The sequence below is a fragment of the Malaclemys terrapin genome, chromosome 13, assembly GCF_027887155.1.
Source record: "Malaclemys terrapin pileata isolate rMalTer1 chromosome 13, rMalTer1.hap1, whole genome shotgun sequence".
Taxonomy (NCBI): domain Eukaryota; kingdom Metazoa; phylum Chordata; order Testudines; family Emydidae; genus Malaclemys; species Malaclemys terrapin.
Genome location: NC_071517.1, coordinates 13,342,615 through 13,360,763, shown reverse-complemented (window position 1 = coordinate 13,360,763; position 18,149 = coordinate 13,342,615). Strand labels below are relative to the sequence as shown.

The following is an 18,149-nucleotide window of genomic DNA, read 5'->3' as shown; positions in this document are numbered from 1 at the left end:
GTGTGGACCTTGGCAGAGTAACTAGGGGAAGCCTTCACTGCTATTGCCTGTGCTATGTGCATGAATTCAGGGGAGAGAGGGCCGCAGCCTTGCTTTCATCAACTTGCCTCAGCAAAGTGTGTTTGGTTCTGGTCAGCTCTGGGATGAGAGGGATGGTAGGAGCCAGAACCAGCCAGAGTAGGGACCTGCTGCACTGGGAACAGGGCATCAAATAGGGCCCAGATGGGGCCACTCTTCACCCCAGCATCCCTGGGACTCTGCAGGGGAGACTCACCCATGTACTCTGGGGGCATTAGGATCCATGTGATACCTCCCACCCCACTTGGCCTTGGAAAAACTGCAGAAAGGAGCCATCCAGGCCCCAGCCCCACTAGGAGCAGCTGCAGAACCAGTTAGAGCAGGGAGGGACCTTCCGACATCCAGAGACCTTTCGACTGGACTTTCTCTGCCGATTGCTCCACCCAATCTCTTCCCCTCTGCTTTATTCCACCGCTACCCCTCGACCCTTCTCCACCCCTGCCCTCGCTCCCCTCACCCTTCCCTTTTCTTTCCATGTAGCTCGTTCCCTCCCAACTAACCCCACCAAAAACAAACAAACAAAAACCACAATGTTTGCTGCCATCCCATTGGTCACTCCGCTTGGATGCGATACCTCTCCCTCCGTGTCTGTCTGGTCTCTTTGATTGCGAGCTCATTGGGGCTGGGACTGGCTAGTACCCTGTAGAGTGCCCAGCACAATAGCTTAGCCGGCCCGTAGGCACTAGCGCAATAAACACGATTAGTAAGACCAGGCTGCTGCAGGAACTGGCGTTGGCAACTGGGCTGGTGGCGCTGGTCTCTCTCAGACAAGGCTAAACCGGATTCCCAGCATGGGCTGCGGCAGTGGTATGCTGCAGCTGGTGCCATCTTTCAAATGAGATGTAAAAAGGAGCTACTAGCAGCTGTAGTCGTAGAGACCGTGGGCATTAAAGATCACATGGCACTTTAAGTAAGAGAGAGGGAATTAGCTCCAGTGTCCAGGTTTGGGGTCTTTCCTTCTGCCCGAGCCAACTCCCTCTGCTATTTTAGCTGGCTCCCCTATTCTTCATTTCCTGCCCAAGATGGCTGTATGAGGCTGAAGTGCTCTGTTAATGCAGCTGCCCGTAGAGAGCAGCTTTTCAATGGTGGGTGGAGTGGTTCAGACGCTTGCAAAGCACTTTGGAATCCACCGAGCTGAAAGACCTGGTATAAATGTACCTTGTTCTTACTGCTGACAAGCTGGAGCTGGGATCCACCGAGCTGAAAGACCCAAGTATAAATGTACCTTGTTCTTACTGCTGACAAGCTGGAGCTGGGATCCACCGAGCTGAAAGACCCCAGTATAAATGTACCTTGTTCTTACTGCTGACAAGCTGGAGCTGGGATCCACCGAGCTGAAAGACCCCAGTATAAATGTACCTTGTTCTTACTGCTGACAAGCTGGAGCTGGGATCCACCGAGCTGAAAGACCCCAGTATAAATGTACCTTGTTCTTACTGCTGACAAGCTGGAGCTGGGATCCACCGAGCTGAAAGACCCCAGTATAAATGTACCTTGTTCTTACTGCTGACAAGCTGGAGCTGGGATCCACCGAGCTGAAAGACCCCAGTATAAATGTACCTTGTTCTTACTGCTGACAAGCTGGAGCTGGGATCCACCGAGCTGAAAGACCCCAGTATAAATGTACCTTGTTCTTACTGCTGACAAGCTGGAGCTGGGATCCACCGAGCTGAAAGACCCCAGTATAAATGTACCTTGTTCTTACTGCTGACAAGCTGGAGCTGGGATCCACCGAGCTGAAAGACCCGCTATAAATGTACCTTCATGAGACAGCTCATGGTATCCGACACCATCAGGTGGTCCAGAGACATCTACATGGCACACATCACGGGACACCGCCAGTACCACCTCGAGTGACCGAGACCACTGACCAGGGAAATAACCCACTTCCTTCCCTGACGCACCCCACCCATGGACTTATTTGCTACACCGATACTGACTTGGACTCTTAATACATTCCATGAGTGGCGTACCCGAGCCCACTTATCCACTGACGCTTTAAAAACTCCCTCACCCCAATCTCAGTCTGTGCTGGTTATGTCATATGTATGTATCTCGTGAACCTTGTAACCGATACCAGTAACCCCTCATAACTCGAGCCTGACCCCAGATGTACAGGACCTTCCCTCTTAACTTGTGTGTATTTAATTTTAAACAACTTTAATAAAACTTTTAAATCTGTTCTTACTGATGACAAGCTGGAGCTGGGATCCACTGAGCTGAAAGATCTGGTATAAATGTACCTTGTTCTTACTGCTGACAAGCTGGAGCGGCTCCAGTGCTAAATTCACTTGAAAGCAGAAGAGACTTCACTGGCAAATGAAACCCAGGACAACGCAGCAGGTGCTGCCTCCCCGCAGCGCCTCACAATGGACGCTCCAGCTCCTTGCTCTTCCGGGCACCAAAAGAAGCAGCTGCTGCCTTCACTTTGCTGTGCACACCTGGCAGCTAGTAATGCACTTTCCTGGCAGGTGAGACTTTCCAACTTCACCTTTGGCCCAAGGCCAAGCAGGAGACGTGTGAGCCCAAAAGAGCGCTGAGAAAACCCCCTAGAGGTGGGAATTAAGAGTTCAGCAAGGCAGGCCCATCTCTCCCTCTTCACTAGTGCATAATTACATGTCATTAGTTTAGCCGGTTGCTACAAATGTGCCACCTGCTGTTTGGCTGTGGGAATTACTAGCGGGCCTGGTAGGATTGGCCTTTTACCGTTATTTATAGATTTATCAAAGTGCGCCCATGATGAAAAGCTCGGTACCCTGTCTACACAAACACCGGTCCCCACAGCGCTGCCTTAGTTCTCCTAGGCAGTCCCCCGCAACAGGCAACATTCTGAGTAAACAGTTGAGCTTTGCCCTGAAGGTCAAGAAAATCAGGATCTGTCACTCCTGGTGCTGTTGGCAAAAGCAGCCCAGCAGATCCCAGCCATGGCAAAGAGTCTGTGAGGAACCAGACAGGCCCCAAACCATGGTGAGCTATATGGAGCTCAACGTCCCCTCCTCGAACTGCAGCTGGAAGCTAATGTGAGCTTTGGAGAGCAGATATAACACGCTCCATGGGCTTAGCAGGGCTATGTGGGGAGGCAGTGTGGCCTAATGCATAGCAACTGACTGGGACGTACGAGACCTAGATTCTGTTCCTGGCTCTGCCACTGGTCCACTGGGGTAACCTTGGGCAAGTCACATCACCTGCCTGTGCCTCAGTTTTCCCATACGGACAATGGTACTGACCTCCTTTGTAACGTGCTTTGAGATCTACCAATGAAAAGCACTGTATAAAAGCTGTACAGTGGTGGTGTAGCCATGTTGGTCCCAGGATAGTAGCGAGACAAGGTGGGTGAGGCAATATCTTTTATTGGACCAGCTTCTGTGGGTGAGGGAGACAAGCTTTGACCTCAGCCAAGTCATTCCCTGCCCCCCCCCCCCGTGCCTCAGTTTCCCCATCTGTAACTTGGGGAAATACTTTGAAATCTGTGGTTGAAAGGCACGGACTAAGAGGTAGATATTACTAATTAAACACACTGTGCATACCAGAGGAATACCACCTGAGGAGTTAATAAAAAGGACGTGACCAGCCAGGCCTCCCAACAGAGCTTGAAAAATGCACTCACTGACTCGCTGCTGCCAAGAGGGAAAGTTGCCCTGGTAATTAAGCTACCAGGATAAGGGCCTGCGTACATACTTTATAAGTACCATATTCTTTGATGGTTCCTGACTAGAAAGTCCAGGCCTAGAGGGTATAAATTAATGAGACACAATATCCTCTTGGGAATGTTCCAGTCATTTAATTATACCTGGAAACACTTATTGTTAAGGAAACGGCTTGGGTTTTAATACTAAATGTTGGGGAAGTGAGAGTTGCCTGAAAAACAGGAGAGTGGAAAGTCCATCCTACGTGCCTGGGACAAAATGCAGTTGCCTTCTCTAGACTGAGCTGTGTGTTTTCAATCAGGAACTTTATCACACCCTGACCAATGTCACACACAGAATTATGGGCACCATACAATACTAGCTACGAGCCTGCTGACTTTGTGCTGCCGTTCAACAGAGTCTGTGCTGCACACAGAGCGCGTGGGAACAGACACCTCCAGCAGGGCTGTTTCAGAGATTGGGACTTAATTCTGTCCCAAAGCCCCCTTCTAAAGCGCGGCCCAGCACCCAGCTCTCCTGCTCCCCAACTGGCCTCAACCTTCACACTTGTAAAAAGGCTCTTTCAGTTATTTGTCCATTTTCGCTGTGTGTGAATGGGGAAGGCTACAAGAGTGGGGGTAGGAACAGGGGAGGGTGTGTGTGGCTGAGGTTAAGACTGGAGCGGGGCTGGGAATGGGGTGAAAGGATTGGTCAGGAATGAGGGAGATGTGGGGTAAGAACGGTGGGAGGAAGGGGTGGCTGGGGGGGGCAGGAATAGGGGGAGGAAGTGGTGGCGGCGGGGAGCTGTGGGTTAGGAATAGGAGACTAAGGAACAGGGATCCAAGGGGGGGGCTGGTGGGGGAGTGATAGGGTAGGAACAGGGGGACTGGTGGGGTAGGAACAGGAGGATCAAGGGGGGGCTGGTTAGGGCTGAGATGGGGATGGGGTGGTAGGAGCAGGGGGGACGAAGGGGTGGCTGGTTCAGGTTGGAGGGGGACAAAGATGGGGCTGGTGGGGGAGCTGTGGGGTAGGACCAGGGGGGACTGGTGGGGGAGCAGTGGGATAATAACAGGGGGACCAAGGGGGCTGGTGGGGGAACGGTGGTAGGGACAGGGGGATGGGGGGGCTGGTTAGGGCTGAGATGGGGATGGGTTGGTAGGACCAGAGTGGGGAAGGGGAAGATAGGAGCAGGCGGGACAAGGGGGTGCTGATTCAGGTTGGAGGGGGACAAAGATGGGGCTGGTGGGGGAGCTGTGGGGTAGGAACAGTGGGACTGGGGGGGAGCTGTGGGGTAGGAACAGGGGAATCAAGGGGGGCTGGTTAGGGCTGAGATGGGGATGGGGTGGTAGGAGCAGGGGGGACGAAGGTGTGGCTGGTTCGGGTTGGAGGGGGACGAAGATGGGGCTAGTGGGGGAGCGGTGGGGTAGTAACAGGGGGACCAGGGGGGCTGGTGGGGGAGCGGTGGTAGGAACAGGGGGACGGAGGCAGGTTAGGGCTGAGATGGGGATGGGTTGGTAGGAACTGAGTGGGGAAGGGGAAGATAGGAGCGAGGGGACAAGGGGGGGCTGGTTCGGGTTGTGCGGGGGGAGAGCGGCCTGAGCACGGTACTGGGCGGTTCCTGCCCGGCTGCACCCGCTTGGGGGCAGCCGCGGAGCCGGCCGGTCCCTCCCTCTGGCGGGCGGGGCGGCTCATGGCGGCGCCGGGCTGGCTGCGCCCTCGGGCCCGGCTGGCCGCGGCCCTGCGCTGCGTCCGAGCGGCGCGGAGCTGGAAGCATCGGGCGCAGCGGCCGCCCCGCGCAGAGCCGGTCCAGGCGGCCCTCTACGTGCACGTGAGTGCGGGCCGGGGATGCCCGAGCCCGCGGGGGGGCGGGCCACGTGCGCGCGCCCTATCCCGTGTGAGTGCGCGTGCCCGTGCCCCTGGCACACGTGTGCGCTGGCTCGGGTGCATGCCGTGCCCGTGCAGCGTGTGCCCTTGTGTGCGCCTCTGGCTGGTGCCCCGTAGGGCCGGGGGGGCTCCTACCACCATGTGCGTGGCGGGATGTGTGTGGACGGGAGCTGAGGCACAGGGCAGGGGCGAGGGATAGCCCCTCTCGATGAATGAATTCAAGGAGCCTTGTGAGTGACCAGTGTCATGCAGGCGGTCAGACTAGATCAGTGGTCCGTCCCCAACCTTTCTGTTGCAATAGCATATTCATGTTCCCAGAAGAGTGTGGCGGGCGCTGGACGACCAGCTGCCGAAATGCCGCCGAGAAGCAGCGTCACCGAGAAGCGGCGGCGCCGAAATGCCGCTGCTTCTCGGCGGCATTTCGGCGGCGACACTTCTCGGCGGCATTTTGGCGGCTGGTTGTCTGGCGGCTGCGCTCCTCGGCGGCGGGTTGTCCAGCAGAAGCACTCCCTTGTCAGTAGGCGGGCGCACATAAATGCCCTGGCGGGCACCATGGCACCCGCAGGCACTGCATTGAGGACCCCTGGACTAGATGATCACAGTGGTCCCTTCTGGCCTTAGAGTCTATGAATCCTGCTCCCCGTGTCTCTTAGTGGCCGTACTGCCAGAAACGCTGCAGCTACTGCAACTTCAACAAGTACATCCCCCGGGGCCTAGACGAGGAGTCCATGAGGAGCTGTCTCACTCGGGAAGCCCAGACCCTGATCCGCCTCAGCCGGGTCCAGAGGTGGGTCCTGTGGCAAGAAAGGGGAGAGTGGCGGTTGGGGGAAGGGGAGGTAGTGTGGTTCCTTGTGGCTTTACACCAGAGCCCTAACAGCAACCAGGGAAAGGCATGTGAAAAGGTTGTGAAATCTGCCCTGCTATATTCCACAAAGGCTGCGCTGGCCCCTATCTTTGAACCCAACGAGGAGCTGCTGGGGGGCTGGGCGTGGCTTCTTTGACGCTGTTCCCCTTTCCTGCTGTGGCGGGAGCTGAAGCTGGGGCATTGCACTAGGGGTCCATTTTGGTACGAGGGTGGGGACATCTTGCCTGAAAGCAGGTGTCCCCTGGGGCGTGGGAGGAGGATTCCTCCACTGCAGTGAGTCTGGAGGTTGCCTGCCCAGCAGCCCATTCACCCATGAGACTCCGGGCCTCTCTCCCCTCTGCTCGGCAGGATCAGCTCAGTGTTCTTCGGCGGGGGCACCCCGAGCCTGGCCAGCCCGTTCACCATCGCTACTGTCCTGGAGACCGTCTCCCGCTGCACCCACTTGGCGGCGGACGCTGAGATCACTCTGGAAGCCAATCCCACCTCGGCAGGTGCCTCGCGGCTGGCGGGATTCCGGGCGTCGGGCGTCAATCGCCTCTCCATCGGCATTCAGGTGAGAGAGCAGGAGATTTGTCCTCCTTATCCCTCAGGCACGTTTCCCCTCCTGCCCCCCATGCTCCTCTCTCAGGGACACACTCTACCTTCTCTCACAGGCTCCTGCTCTATCTCGCTCCCTCCTTCACTCTCTTTCTCCCTCTCGCTGTCTCCTCACGTGCCCTTCTCATCCCTCTCTGGGGCTTCCCTGTGCTTCCACCCCCAATCCTCTCTATACCAGGCAGCCTAAAGCACCTCGCTGACGGTCATTCTTGTTCTTTGCAGTCCCTGGACAATGCGGAGCTGAGGCTCCTTGGGAGGAACCACACAGCTGATGAGGCTCTGGGGACCTTGGAAGAGGCAAAGAAGCTGTTTCCCGGCCGCACGTCCGTTGACCTCATCTTTGGCCTCCCCGGCCAGAGTGTTTCCTCGTGGGCCAGGGGGTTAGAAGAGCTGCTTCAGCTGTGTGATGACCATGTGTCTCTGTACCAGCTGACGCTGGAGAGGGGCACCTCCCTCTTCAAGCAGGTCCAGCAGGGCTCTCTGCCCATGCCCAAGCAGGAGGTGGTGGCAGAGATGTATGAATCTGCCCGGGAGATGCTGCGGGACGTGGGATTCCGGCAGTACGAGGTCTCCAATTTTGCCAGGAATGTGAGTCCCTCCCCTCGGCCTGTCCCTTTTGCGGTGTGTCCCGGATCTAAGGGGGGGAGAAAAAACCCAAATAATTCAGAATTCAACTGGTGAGAGGATCTGAGCTCCCAAAGCAGGGGACATGTGCCGGGGTGAGATGTGGGGGAGCAGACGTGGGCCCGGGGGAACTCTCTCTGGATGTCGGGAGTGGGGACGAGTGCTAAGCATGCCCTCTGCTAGCAATGTGTGCTGAGATTCCCTCTCAGCAGGGAGCCGGGGTGGGCAAGGAAACTGGACTGTCTTCTCAGCCCAGGAGAGAGATGGGAAGCCAAGCACTGAAAGAGGAAGCCCTGCTTACTCTGCACGCTGTGAGGAAGACAAACCCAGAACCTCACATGATGGGCCTGATCCTGCTAGGTGCTGAGCACCTGCGAGTCCCGGTGAGACCAATAGGGAGTCACCTTGCCGGAAGTCTTGAGCATCTTGCAGAAATGGGTCCAAAGATATTCGATTCCTTTTCCTGGCTTACTGTGTGTCGTTTTCTCCTGCAGGGGGCGCTCAGTACCCACAACCTGTCCTATTGGCTAGGCAGCCAGTACATAGGGATCGGGCCAGGTGAGTTCCCTGGGAAAGTGAGAGGCACACGGGATCTCACCAGGTGGGGCTGTGTACAGGGCTACTGGGGTCCAGTTGACCTCTACAAGGAGCTGCTGTGAGGAAGCTCATCCTCCCAGGGTTCTGTTGCAGGGCCCTGGGTGATGACTGACCCTTGCAGGCACCACGTTACGCCCCCCAGCAGCCCCATGGCTCTGACCCAAGGGGCAGTGCTACTCTGGGGGTGATGGACTCCAGCGGGGACGGGATGCTGCAGAAATGCCTGTCTTTATCCTAGGAGCTCATGGGAGGTTTGTGCCGCGAGCACATGGCGATAGCCTCCGGGAAGCCAGGATACAGACCCTGGAGCCGGACAGCTGGATGAAGGAGGTGCTGGCCTGCGGACACGGGACCCGGAAGCGGACTGTGCTGAGCCAGCTGGAGGTGTGAGTATTGGGGCAGGGCCAACAGTCAGCTCACCCCAGGTGGTGTCTGACGCCTCCTCCTCAGCCTCTTGGTGCATGTGGCCTTTCCTGCAAGCTACTGAGATACAATAACCTGGGTGCGGGTCACTTGCCGGGACTGTCTGGGTATATCTCACCATCACTTCCCTGACTTTGCGGGGCCTCGAGCATTGATGCACCATTCTCTGCCTGTGGCACATATTGGGTCTCCTGTGGACTGTGAGACTTTGGGCTAGTTTTGGTTGTTGGGTATAGTGTGCGGGTGCTGGTGGTGGCCTGTGACATGCAGGAGGTCAGGCTAGATGATCTGGTGCTCCCTTCTGGCCTTAAACTCTATGATTCTAACCGAGCGGGAGCCCAATCCTGCCGTTCTCCTGCTGGCTAAAGTATGAAAGATGGTGGGAGCTTTGTCAGCAGAGCTGCAGTCTCCCTTGAAGGAGAACAATGTGGACAGCCATTTCCCACCTGCACTCAGATGCTCCCCTTTGCCCTCCTTGCACCTTCAGCTCCAGATGCAGGATGCCTTCTGGAGCCCCATAGAGACCCCGCAGCCCTCCAGCATTGCTCTTTGTGTTATAGGTTGGAGGAGGTGTTGGTCCTCGGGCTCCGCACGGACATCGGAATCACACACCAGGTGAGAGCTGGCTCTCGGTTGTAGCAGCCTGCCCTGGGGGGGGTTGAACTCTCAGAGCAGGAGTTCGCAGCTGGCAGCGGACAGGGCCACCAAGAGGAACCATTTCCAAGGAGAGCTCTGGTCAAGTGCTGCGTGTGGACTGGCTCAGCAAGGAGTGGTCTGTACTCCGTTGGGATTCTGAGCAGCTCTGGAACTCTCCCAGGGATTCCCTTAGTCTGAATTGCCAAGGTGTCACCCCCCTAGCCCAGTACTGCTGCTCTCAGCTGAAGGCCCCAAGGGGCAGATGTTTAAAGGTATTTAGGTGCCTACAGATGCAGATAGGCATTTGAAATGAAAGGGAGTTATGCACCTGGTAGCTTTTGAAAATCCCACTAAGTGCCTAAATGCCTTTGAAAGTTTGGCCCAAGGTCATCAAGTCCAAATGGTGAATTCAGTAATTCCACAAACCTTTACAGTCAGGATACAGGTCCCGGTCCCAGTCACATGCGGTAGGACAGGATTTGATTGTATGTGGCACCTTTGATATTGCAATCTCATGCTTGGATCACACACTGCTGGGCCCAGTATACAAAGTCCAGTAGAAACTCAGAGTTACGAACACCAGTTACGAACTGACCGGTCAACCACACACCGCATTTGGAACTGGAAGTATGCAACCAGGCAGCAGCAGGGACAAAAAACAGTACAGCACTGTGGTTAAACATAAACTACTAACAAAATAAGGGAAAGCAGCATTTTTCTTCTGGATAGTACAGTGTCAAAGCTGTATTAAGTCAGTGTTCAGTTGTAAACTTTTGAAAGAACAACCAGAACATTTTGTTCAGTTATGAACATTTCCGAGCTATGAACAGCCTCCATTCCGGAGGGGTTCGTAAGTCTGAGGGTCGACTGGAAATGCAGTTTACAATAATAGTGCAGTGACTGTGAACCGTCGTGTGTTTAGCAGCTGCTCTCGCACGGTTGGATGGTAGAAACTGTTCATTGGCCAGGACTCATGAGTTGTCCCTTTCTCTAGTCTTTGTCATGAAATATCCTGAGCTCTTGAACTCCCAGCGAAGACAGACAGAGGGTATCTCTGTTTAACATCCCTCCCAAAAGGGCAGTGCATTCAATACTGCATCCCTACCACCAGGGAGTGCAGCATCTGCCCTGGCTAGGAGCCTGAGTCCCCGTGCGTGGGACTTGGCAGACAGGTTCTCCCACCCTTTAGCCCTGACGTCGAGGGGTGAGAGAGGAGTTCAGTTTCTACTGACCAGTCAGCCCTGGTCCGGTAGAGGCAGGTGTATTACCCACAGGGCCATGCGAACGGCTCCTTGGACTGCATGCCACAGCCAGAGATTTAAAGGGGCTGCTGTCCAGACTCCTTTTTTAATTTCCACCCATAGAAACTGCCCCTGTACTTCGGGCGCCCTCGCCTGGAGATGCAAATCTTGTCATTTAGGCAGCTGAGCACCTGATTTCTCTCTGTGTGAACGTAGCTTTCACACGGCCCCCATCACTGCAGCATCAGGGATTGAACCATCTAAATGAAGGGTGCAAAACCATGTGAGAGCCATTTTTGCAGGAGCAGAAAGGCAGGCAGCCCTGAGAAAGGCTAATCCTCTCCGAGAGGCTCACACCCTTCCCTCTAGAGCTTTGTGTGGAATTTGTTATTAGGCAGGTGAAACGAACCCACAAAATAAAAGATCAAAGCCCCAATAAACTCTGTCAAGTCAGTATTTACGATGAGTCTCTCCCTCGCTTCCCTACCAGCACTGGGAGCAGTTTGCCGCCAGCCTGAGCCTGTGGGACATGTTTGGAAGTTCAGAGGAAGTGAAAGAGCTGGAGGATCAGGGCTTGCTGCTTTTGGACAATAGGTAAGGGACGGACTGTGGCTGTGGGAAGGGCCCTGTTCTCTAAGGGGTGGGGTGATCCATGTCCTGCTTTTTTTCCAGGGGGCTCAGGTGTTCTTGGAAAGGTTTGGCGGTGCTGGACTCTCTCCTGCTGACCCTTCTCAACCAGCTCCAGCAGTCCTGGGCAGACAGAACAGCCCCTGGGACCTGAAGCTAGACAGCTGTCAACCAGGAAGCAGCAGCCTTTCCCAGCAAACTCCAGCAGTCCTGGATGGACAGGGCAGACCTGAAAATGGACAGATCTTGCATCCAATCTGGAAAGCATTTCAGAAGGGGAGGCCGATCCTAAGTCTCCAAAGGAACAACTTGGCTCTTGGCTGGAATCAGTTTGGAGCTCTCAGTTTGCAAAATCCAGGATGAGGGCCGGATCCAGGCTTGGAGTAAATCGGTGGAATTTGCATCTGCTTATAGCAGAGAGGAAGCTGGTCTTTTTTTTAATGTGCACAATATTTGCTCAGTGGCTGCTGCAGAAAATAGGGTAAAAGCATTTTCGTTTTAGATTGACTGGAAAGATACATAATAGTGTGGGATTCAGTGACTTAAACTACTTCAGTGAGGAAAGTCAGTCTCTTCTCTGCAGTCAGCATGCGATACTATCTCCGTGCAGCAGATGGAGATGAGTGAAGCAAAAATACTGCAATGTCAAACCCCGTGGAAGGGCGAGCAGATCATTTCCTGCCCGAGGCGCTGGATTGAACTCCTCACGGTCAGCGCGGGCGACCAGACCGGCTAGAGCTACCTCTCATTCTGGCCGAGTTTTCGGAATCCCTCCGTCTCGTGCCCACTAATAAAGCATGTGGGTGCGCCTTGCTCCCTGTCCCCCTGGCCTAGCTCTGTAGCTCTTTAGTAAGATGGACAGGTGAGCTAAGGGCTACCTTGCAAAGGCTGTTGGTTATTCTCTTTGCCTTTCCCTTGGACTCTGTAGAGTAGCTTGCTGGTCTCAGCAGCCGCCACTCAGTACAGAAGCAGGACACCCCAAGTCTAACTCCGTCTTTCCCTTACTGTCCTGGATACTGGAGCCACAAGCAGAGGGGGTATCACAGAGATACACATCCCCCAATGCCAGAGAGCTGGGAAGGTGCAGATTATGCAGCCAAGAATAATACATTATTGAGCTCCATTTTCTACCAGGTGCATTAGCGCCTGGGGTATCAATTTACTTCTGGAGGGAATTCAGTGCTGCCGTGACAGCGCTGGGGAATGAAGTGCTTTTTGCCCACTGACAGTTACAGCATAGGCACTGGCAGGCCAAGGCTCTCCTACCCCATCCCGCTAACACACCATAGCCCTGACTTCGTGCTAAGAGGAGAGTTTGTCTTCTGTGGCCCTTTCACCCCTTGGCCTCACTGCTGAATGGAACGAAGGTTTAGAGACTTGTCTTTAGACGGCAATTCATATGACAGTAGCACCTAAAGGCCCCCATCAGGATCAAGGCCCCATTGTGCCAGGTGCTGTACATATACATAATAAGAGACAGTGCCTGCCTTGAAGAGCTTACAGTCTAATCGGACCAGACAGACAAAAAGTGGGAGTGGAAACAGAGGTCACACAGCAGGTCAGTGGCAGAGCCAGGAGTAGAACCTGAGTCTGCCGAGTCTTAGTCCAGTGCTCTATAGTCCAGGCTACAGGACAGTGTCCAGCCCAGACATCACTTCCCTTTTAAACCAAAACAAATGCAGATATTACTGCACAGAAACTTATGCTTCCTTGTGATCCTTGCCTTCCCCGTGCGAGACCCAGAGGTGAGTGCCACATATCTTGGATCAGATTCAGGCCCATTATATTATGCCTAGCTTTGGTGGAGAGCTGTGCCGCCATTGGACATTCCTCTGGTCTCTGTCGAATGCAGAGTGAAGAGCTCGGGCACACTTGCTGATCTAATCGGGTGTTGTGATTGCTGCATTCATGAGGAAGAAGTTTTGTTTTGAATAAACCAGCCTGCAATAGTTTGGCTCTGACTTAGTCTGGTAATTGCCGTTTAGCTGTAAGATCAATATTTGGATCCCGTGATAGATTACTCATACCGTTTTCAAAACATGGCGGCGGTTGTTCAAACAGAGAATAATCATTTTAATTTGCAATTTGTCATGAACTCCTGGAAGATGAAGAGGTCAGCAGAAAAGCAGATTTCCTTGCAGACAAGAATCAAGACCAAACAAGGGTTCTCTGAGTGCTTTATAATGGAATCAATGCCATACTGCCTGGGCAGCAACTCTGTGGGCAGAAGCACCAGCCGTTCTGCAATGAGCAATAGTTCATACGTAGTCCCGGAGCATAGAACCTGCTTCCGATAGAGAGGATGTGAAAGCTGAGAGGCTCAGGTTAAATGTGATCGTTCAGGGCCACCAGAGATGGGTAGAAGGGATCGTAGTTTTAACTTCTAATAGAAAGCTTATACACCTTGAATTTACCGCCCCTTTCATTCTGCAGTGTTGGGCTATAGTCAGCCTTTGGAAGGAGAAGTCCTTGTGTGGCCATGGAACATTTTGAATGACCTTCTGGCCCAAAGACAAGAATGCTACAGTGTCAACAAAAGTTTATGTTGTGTATTCAGCGATTCCAAAACCAGATTGAATCCTGGGGCTCTGCCCTAGATATGTGGTTGCATGAACTGTATTTAGATTTTTTATAGGTGTTATTAAAGATTCTAAAGAAATATAAGTCCAGAGGTTGGCTGACTCCTTGGTTGTTATAATCGATGGGGAAAATCTCTCTGCATCCATACAAGCTGAGGGCCTGTCCTGTGTCAGGGATTATGAGTAAGCCATGTGCCAGAACAGCTGTAATTATTTTGCATTGCAAATTCTAGGTCTATGTTTCAGATGTTTTTGTTTTGCCTTTTCTCATCTTCCACTGCTATTCTTAGCTCAGAGTGACTAAGGCTTTGGCTACACTGGACTTTCGTCGGTAAAACTTTTGTCGTTCAGGGGTGTGAAACAACACACCCCCTTCCCCCCGCCGCCAAACATCAAAAGTTTTACCGACGAAAAGCGCCGGTTTGAACAACGCTTTGTCGACAGGATTGCTCTCTGCCGACAAAGCTACGGCTGCCCATTGGGCGGTGGAAGTTTTCTGTTGGTCGGAGAGCTCTCTCCCGCTGACAAACAGCAGCTACACTGCGCGCCTTTTAGCGGCATGGCTGTAGCAGCACAGCTGTGTTGCTAAAAGGTGTGTCGTGTAGACATAGCCTAGAAAGTAAAATTCTGAGTGATACTGCAGAAATAAGGAATTTATTATTATTTCTTTGTTTTTATTACACAAGTGCTTAGAGGCATGCCTGGCATCAGAGCCCCATTATGCTAGATGCTGTCTAGACACAGAGTAAGAAATGGACCCTCCCTCAAAGAACTTATAAGCTAAATACATGTGACAGATAAAGGGTGGGAGATAGGAAGTGAAATACACCGGACCCTCGCTAGAACGCGCGTCTGTATAGCGTGAATTTGCATATAACGCGGTCGCGGTCATGGATCCCAAATCTAATTACTTTAATTGCAGTTCATTTTAACGGGGTCCCCGCGTTAACGTGGTACCGTGAATGGATCCCAACTCCCGCGTTCTAGTGAGGGTCCGGTGTAATTAATAGGAAATTCCACTTGCTGCCATCTGTGGCTTTTGCTGAGGAGTCTCCTGCACATGTGAGTTAGGCAAAATTAAACTCTCCCCCATAAGAAATCTGCATGGCCTATTGGTCTTGTCAGATGGCCTCGCTTCGACTGATTTGGAAAGCCAATGCCATTTTTCACATTTGCTGATCAGCTGGTGTATGGCACCTCTGAATGGATTCTGTAGGAGGCAAAAAGGTTTTTTTAAAAGAACAATCAGTTGGCTAGTTAACATTTAGTTAACATTAGTTAACATTTAGCCCTACGATGGCGGTGGGATCCAGAGAAAACAGTGTTCTTCCTGGTGATTTCCAAGGCTGTTGATGTAATTGATTATGCTAATGAACAAATAAGGACATTACCAAAATCAGGCAAGCTCCCCTCCCCTCCATTAGGAGTATGGGTGGGAGAAATGGGAACAAAGTTTGCCGGATGCAACTGGACAAATATTGTGCATTAAGTTACACCTCCACCATCCTCTTGACTTTAATGGGCGTAAATGAATCCAGATGCGTCCAAAATTGGTAGGGAAAGAAATGTTGAGCCTTTGAGAAGAAACTACACCTCTACCCCGATATAACGCTGTCCTCGGGAGCCAAAAAATCTTACCGCGTTATAGGTGAAACCGCGTTATATCGAACTTGCTTTGATCCACCGGAGTGCGCAGCTCTCCCCCCCGGAGCACTGCTTTACCGCATTATATCCAAATTTGTGTTATATCGGGTCGCGTTATATCGGGGGAGAGGTATATATGCAAAGGAGTACTAAAATCAGTACACCAGTATTTGAACCGTGTCCCTTTGAGGAAAGCACACTGTATGGATTGGTATTATTGTTTTTGTGAAATCCATCATAGCCAATTTCAATATATTCACATTCAGATCTACTATACTATGGGCACAGAAAATTCCTGTTACCAATAACTATTCTCCATCCACATTCAGGGCCTGATCCAAAGAAGACAATAGAAAGACTCATCGATGTCAGTGGGTTGTAAATCAGGATTGAAAAGGGCAAGAGAGCCCTTTATTGGCAGATGAGAAACAAAAGCATGCATTGAGTGATGCTGTTCTCACTCATCCCAGTATATACCATTGATTTGGAGTTATTCCTGATTTACACCACAGTAAGTGAGAGCAGACACTGCAGAAGAATAAACATCTGATGAGAAGGGACATAAATATGAAGACTAAATTCCAGCTCTTAAAAACTTACATTTGGTCTATGTTAAATTACAGCTGTGAAATATGGACATTCAAACAGTTGATAATAAAGAAACTACAATCCTTCACATTATGGTTATGGAATTCTGAAACTATCACAGATAGACTGTAACCAATGAAAAAGTATTTGGAGATGACTGGAACTCCAGAAACGCTAGTTAGAGATCTTATTAAAAGGAAGATTTGATTTGCAGAGCATATTTTAAGAGGTTCAAGTGGCAGTGCATGTTTATGGGCACTGGAAGGGAAAGTTGATGGCAGAACATGAGGCAGAAAAAGAAGATTTTGGGTGGTGAGATGATATCCTGGGTGGATTAAAAGGACTGCTCATCCACAAAGAGGTTAGAAGAGGACCATACAGAACGGACTACCATTGTTGCAAACCTCCAGTAATGGAGATGGCACAGAAGAAGAAGAAGTTGACATGAGGGCACATTATTTTTAAAGTCTTTTAATATAATTCACAATCAGTCAAACATGTTTCAGATCATTACAGTTGTTGTTATGGGAGGCGGCATCATCTGCTTGACAGAGAAAGAAACTGGAAACCAAGAGAGCTGGGTTCTCTTGCAGGTGCTGTCACAGATGCATTGCTTGACCTTGAGTAAGACACTTAACCATGGTGTGCCTCAATTTTACCAGCTGTACAATGGGCATAATACCCAAAGTGCTTTGAGATCCCCAACTGACAGGTGCAGTGGAAGCACATAGCATTAGCACAGTCTCACTAAGGAAGGGGAAATAAGACACCTGAAAGGAATGCAGTGAGGTGATGAGGTGCAAGGGCCCAATTATTCCTCATTGACACCTTGATTGTCAATTAGTGGCCTAACAGGTTGAACTAGTAATTTCACCCACTTCCACTGATTAGAATAAATCCCCACTGTTGCTTCCTGAAGTAAGGAGTTTGTCACCCAGGTGAAATACATGCTTAAGCCTTCCCTGAGTCAGTCTCACTGAGCCTAAGAAGCAATGACTCATGCTAACAGTCTCTGACACGTTCCCCTCATTATCAGCCTGCTGGATGCCATTTGGTCTTTGCTTTAGGCAAAGGGGCCAGTTACCTATGCGCTGCTCTGTGAAGTGGTAAGGAATGTGCTCGGGGCTGGCAAGCTTCCATCAGTGCTGATAAGAGCAATCCTTGAATTTGTCCTTCAGTATGTGCTCTGTGTGGTTCTGGGAACAACCAAGGTGACAGTAGAGGGTGACGTATGCCGGAATTAAAGGGTGGGTGCTTTGCTAGAAAGAGTAAAGAACCCGAGTCTGTCAGCCCCAACTCTTTTTGAGGGAGAGAGTATCAGAGGAAGTGGTTTCCCAACCCACAGTGCATATCTGGGACTAAGATAAGGCCTCCCAAACTCATGTCACCCAAGGCCTTCAAACGCTACATAAACCCAGGTGTCTTGAGCTTTTCTAGCCTGAGCCAGTACAAGGTTTCTAAGGTAAATATAGGGGGACTTGCTTCTGTTTCCCTAATATAAATCTTCCCTTTCCCTTTTTAGCCTAATCCAGGAAATTTCCATTACTGAAGATTTGTTACTGGACATTTTTGAAGCAGGAACATGGACTCTCCCTCAGCCTGGGCTACAAAGAAATAGTTTTGCAGTGCTCTGTGCCTTTGACATGAGGAAGCTCTGGGTGTAGGGAGATGCAAGGCCTCAATTTGCACATACAAGTGTGTGGTAGTGATGGCACTGAGAGGCATGAATCCCCTGAAGACATTCCTAGCTTCATTCAAGGGCTGTAACTAGTGCACTACAGCTGTTACCTTAGGAAATTTTGAACAGAGCAGAAATTAGCATCGGTACCTATTGGAAGGCATACAGGCCACATTTGTCCCATCATTCTTAGTTGACGACAGCTTCACTTGACCAAGAAGATCAGTCACATAAGGTCGATCACAACCACACTGTGCTCATCACTGGAAATTGACCCTAAGCCTCAGCTGGCTCTTTTCCTCCAGGTGTTTGCTCCACATCCGGATGCCCTGTCTGATCAGATGGTTGTGCCATGAGCAAAACAGGGATGGGCCCTTGAGCCAGATGAATGTACTTGCCTGGAGAATCTTATACAATAACTGTCTATCGTGATGATGCTGAGCAGTGCAGGTGAGAGGAACC

General features: G+C 51.7%; 1 protein-coding gene across 2 annotated transcripts; it reads left to right on the top strand.

The window, feature by feature from the left end:
• The first annotated feature begins 5,394 nt into the window (after positions 1-5,394).
• RSAD1 (radical S-adenosyl methionine domain containing 1) lies at positions 5,395-13,862 on the top strand. 2 transcript variants are annotated; one of them, XM_054047899.1, is made up of 9 exons: positions 5,395-5,532; positions 6,242-6,375; positions 6,802-7,006; positions 7,273-7,638; positions 8,169-8,232; positions 8,510-8,657; positions 9,255-9,309; positions 11,062-11,165; positions 11,244-13,862. In XM_054047899.1, exons 1-9 carry the CDS (start codon positions 5,395-5,397, stop codon positions 11,350-11,352), a joined length of 1,323 nt encoding a protein of 440 aa, XP_053903874.1. In that variant the 3' UTR covers positions 11,353-13,862. The 2 variants fall into 2 exon arrangements, with proteins under 2 accessions (XP_053903874.1, XP_053903875.1); XM_054047900.1 differs by having other exon boundaries at positions 5,470-5,532; positions 6,210-6,375.
• Positions 13,863-18,149: the final 4,287 nt, after the last annotated feature.

Bases quoted from the DNA above. Each gene is read 5' to 3' on its own strand.
- RSAD1 (XM_054047899.1), top strand. From the start codon at position 5,395: ATGGCGGCGCCGGGCTGGCTGCGCCCTCGGGCCCGGCTGGCCGCGGCC. The intron at 5,533-6,241 runs GTGAGTGCGGGC...CGTGTCTCTTAG, and splicing joins AGGCGGCCCTCTACGTGCAC to TGGCCGTACTGCCAGAAACG. The intron at 6,376-6,801 runs GTGGGTCCTGTG...TCTGCTCGGCAG, and splicing joins CGCCTCAGCCGGGTCCAGAG to GATCAGCTCAGTGTTCTTCG.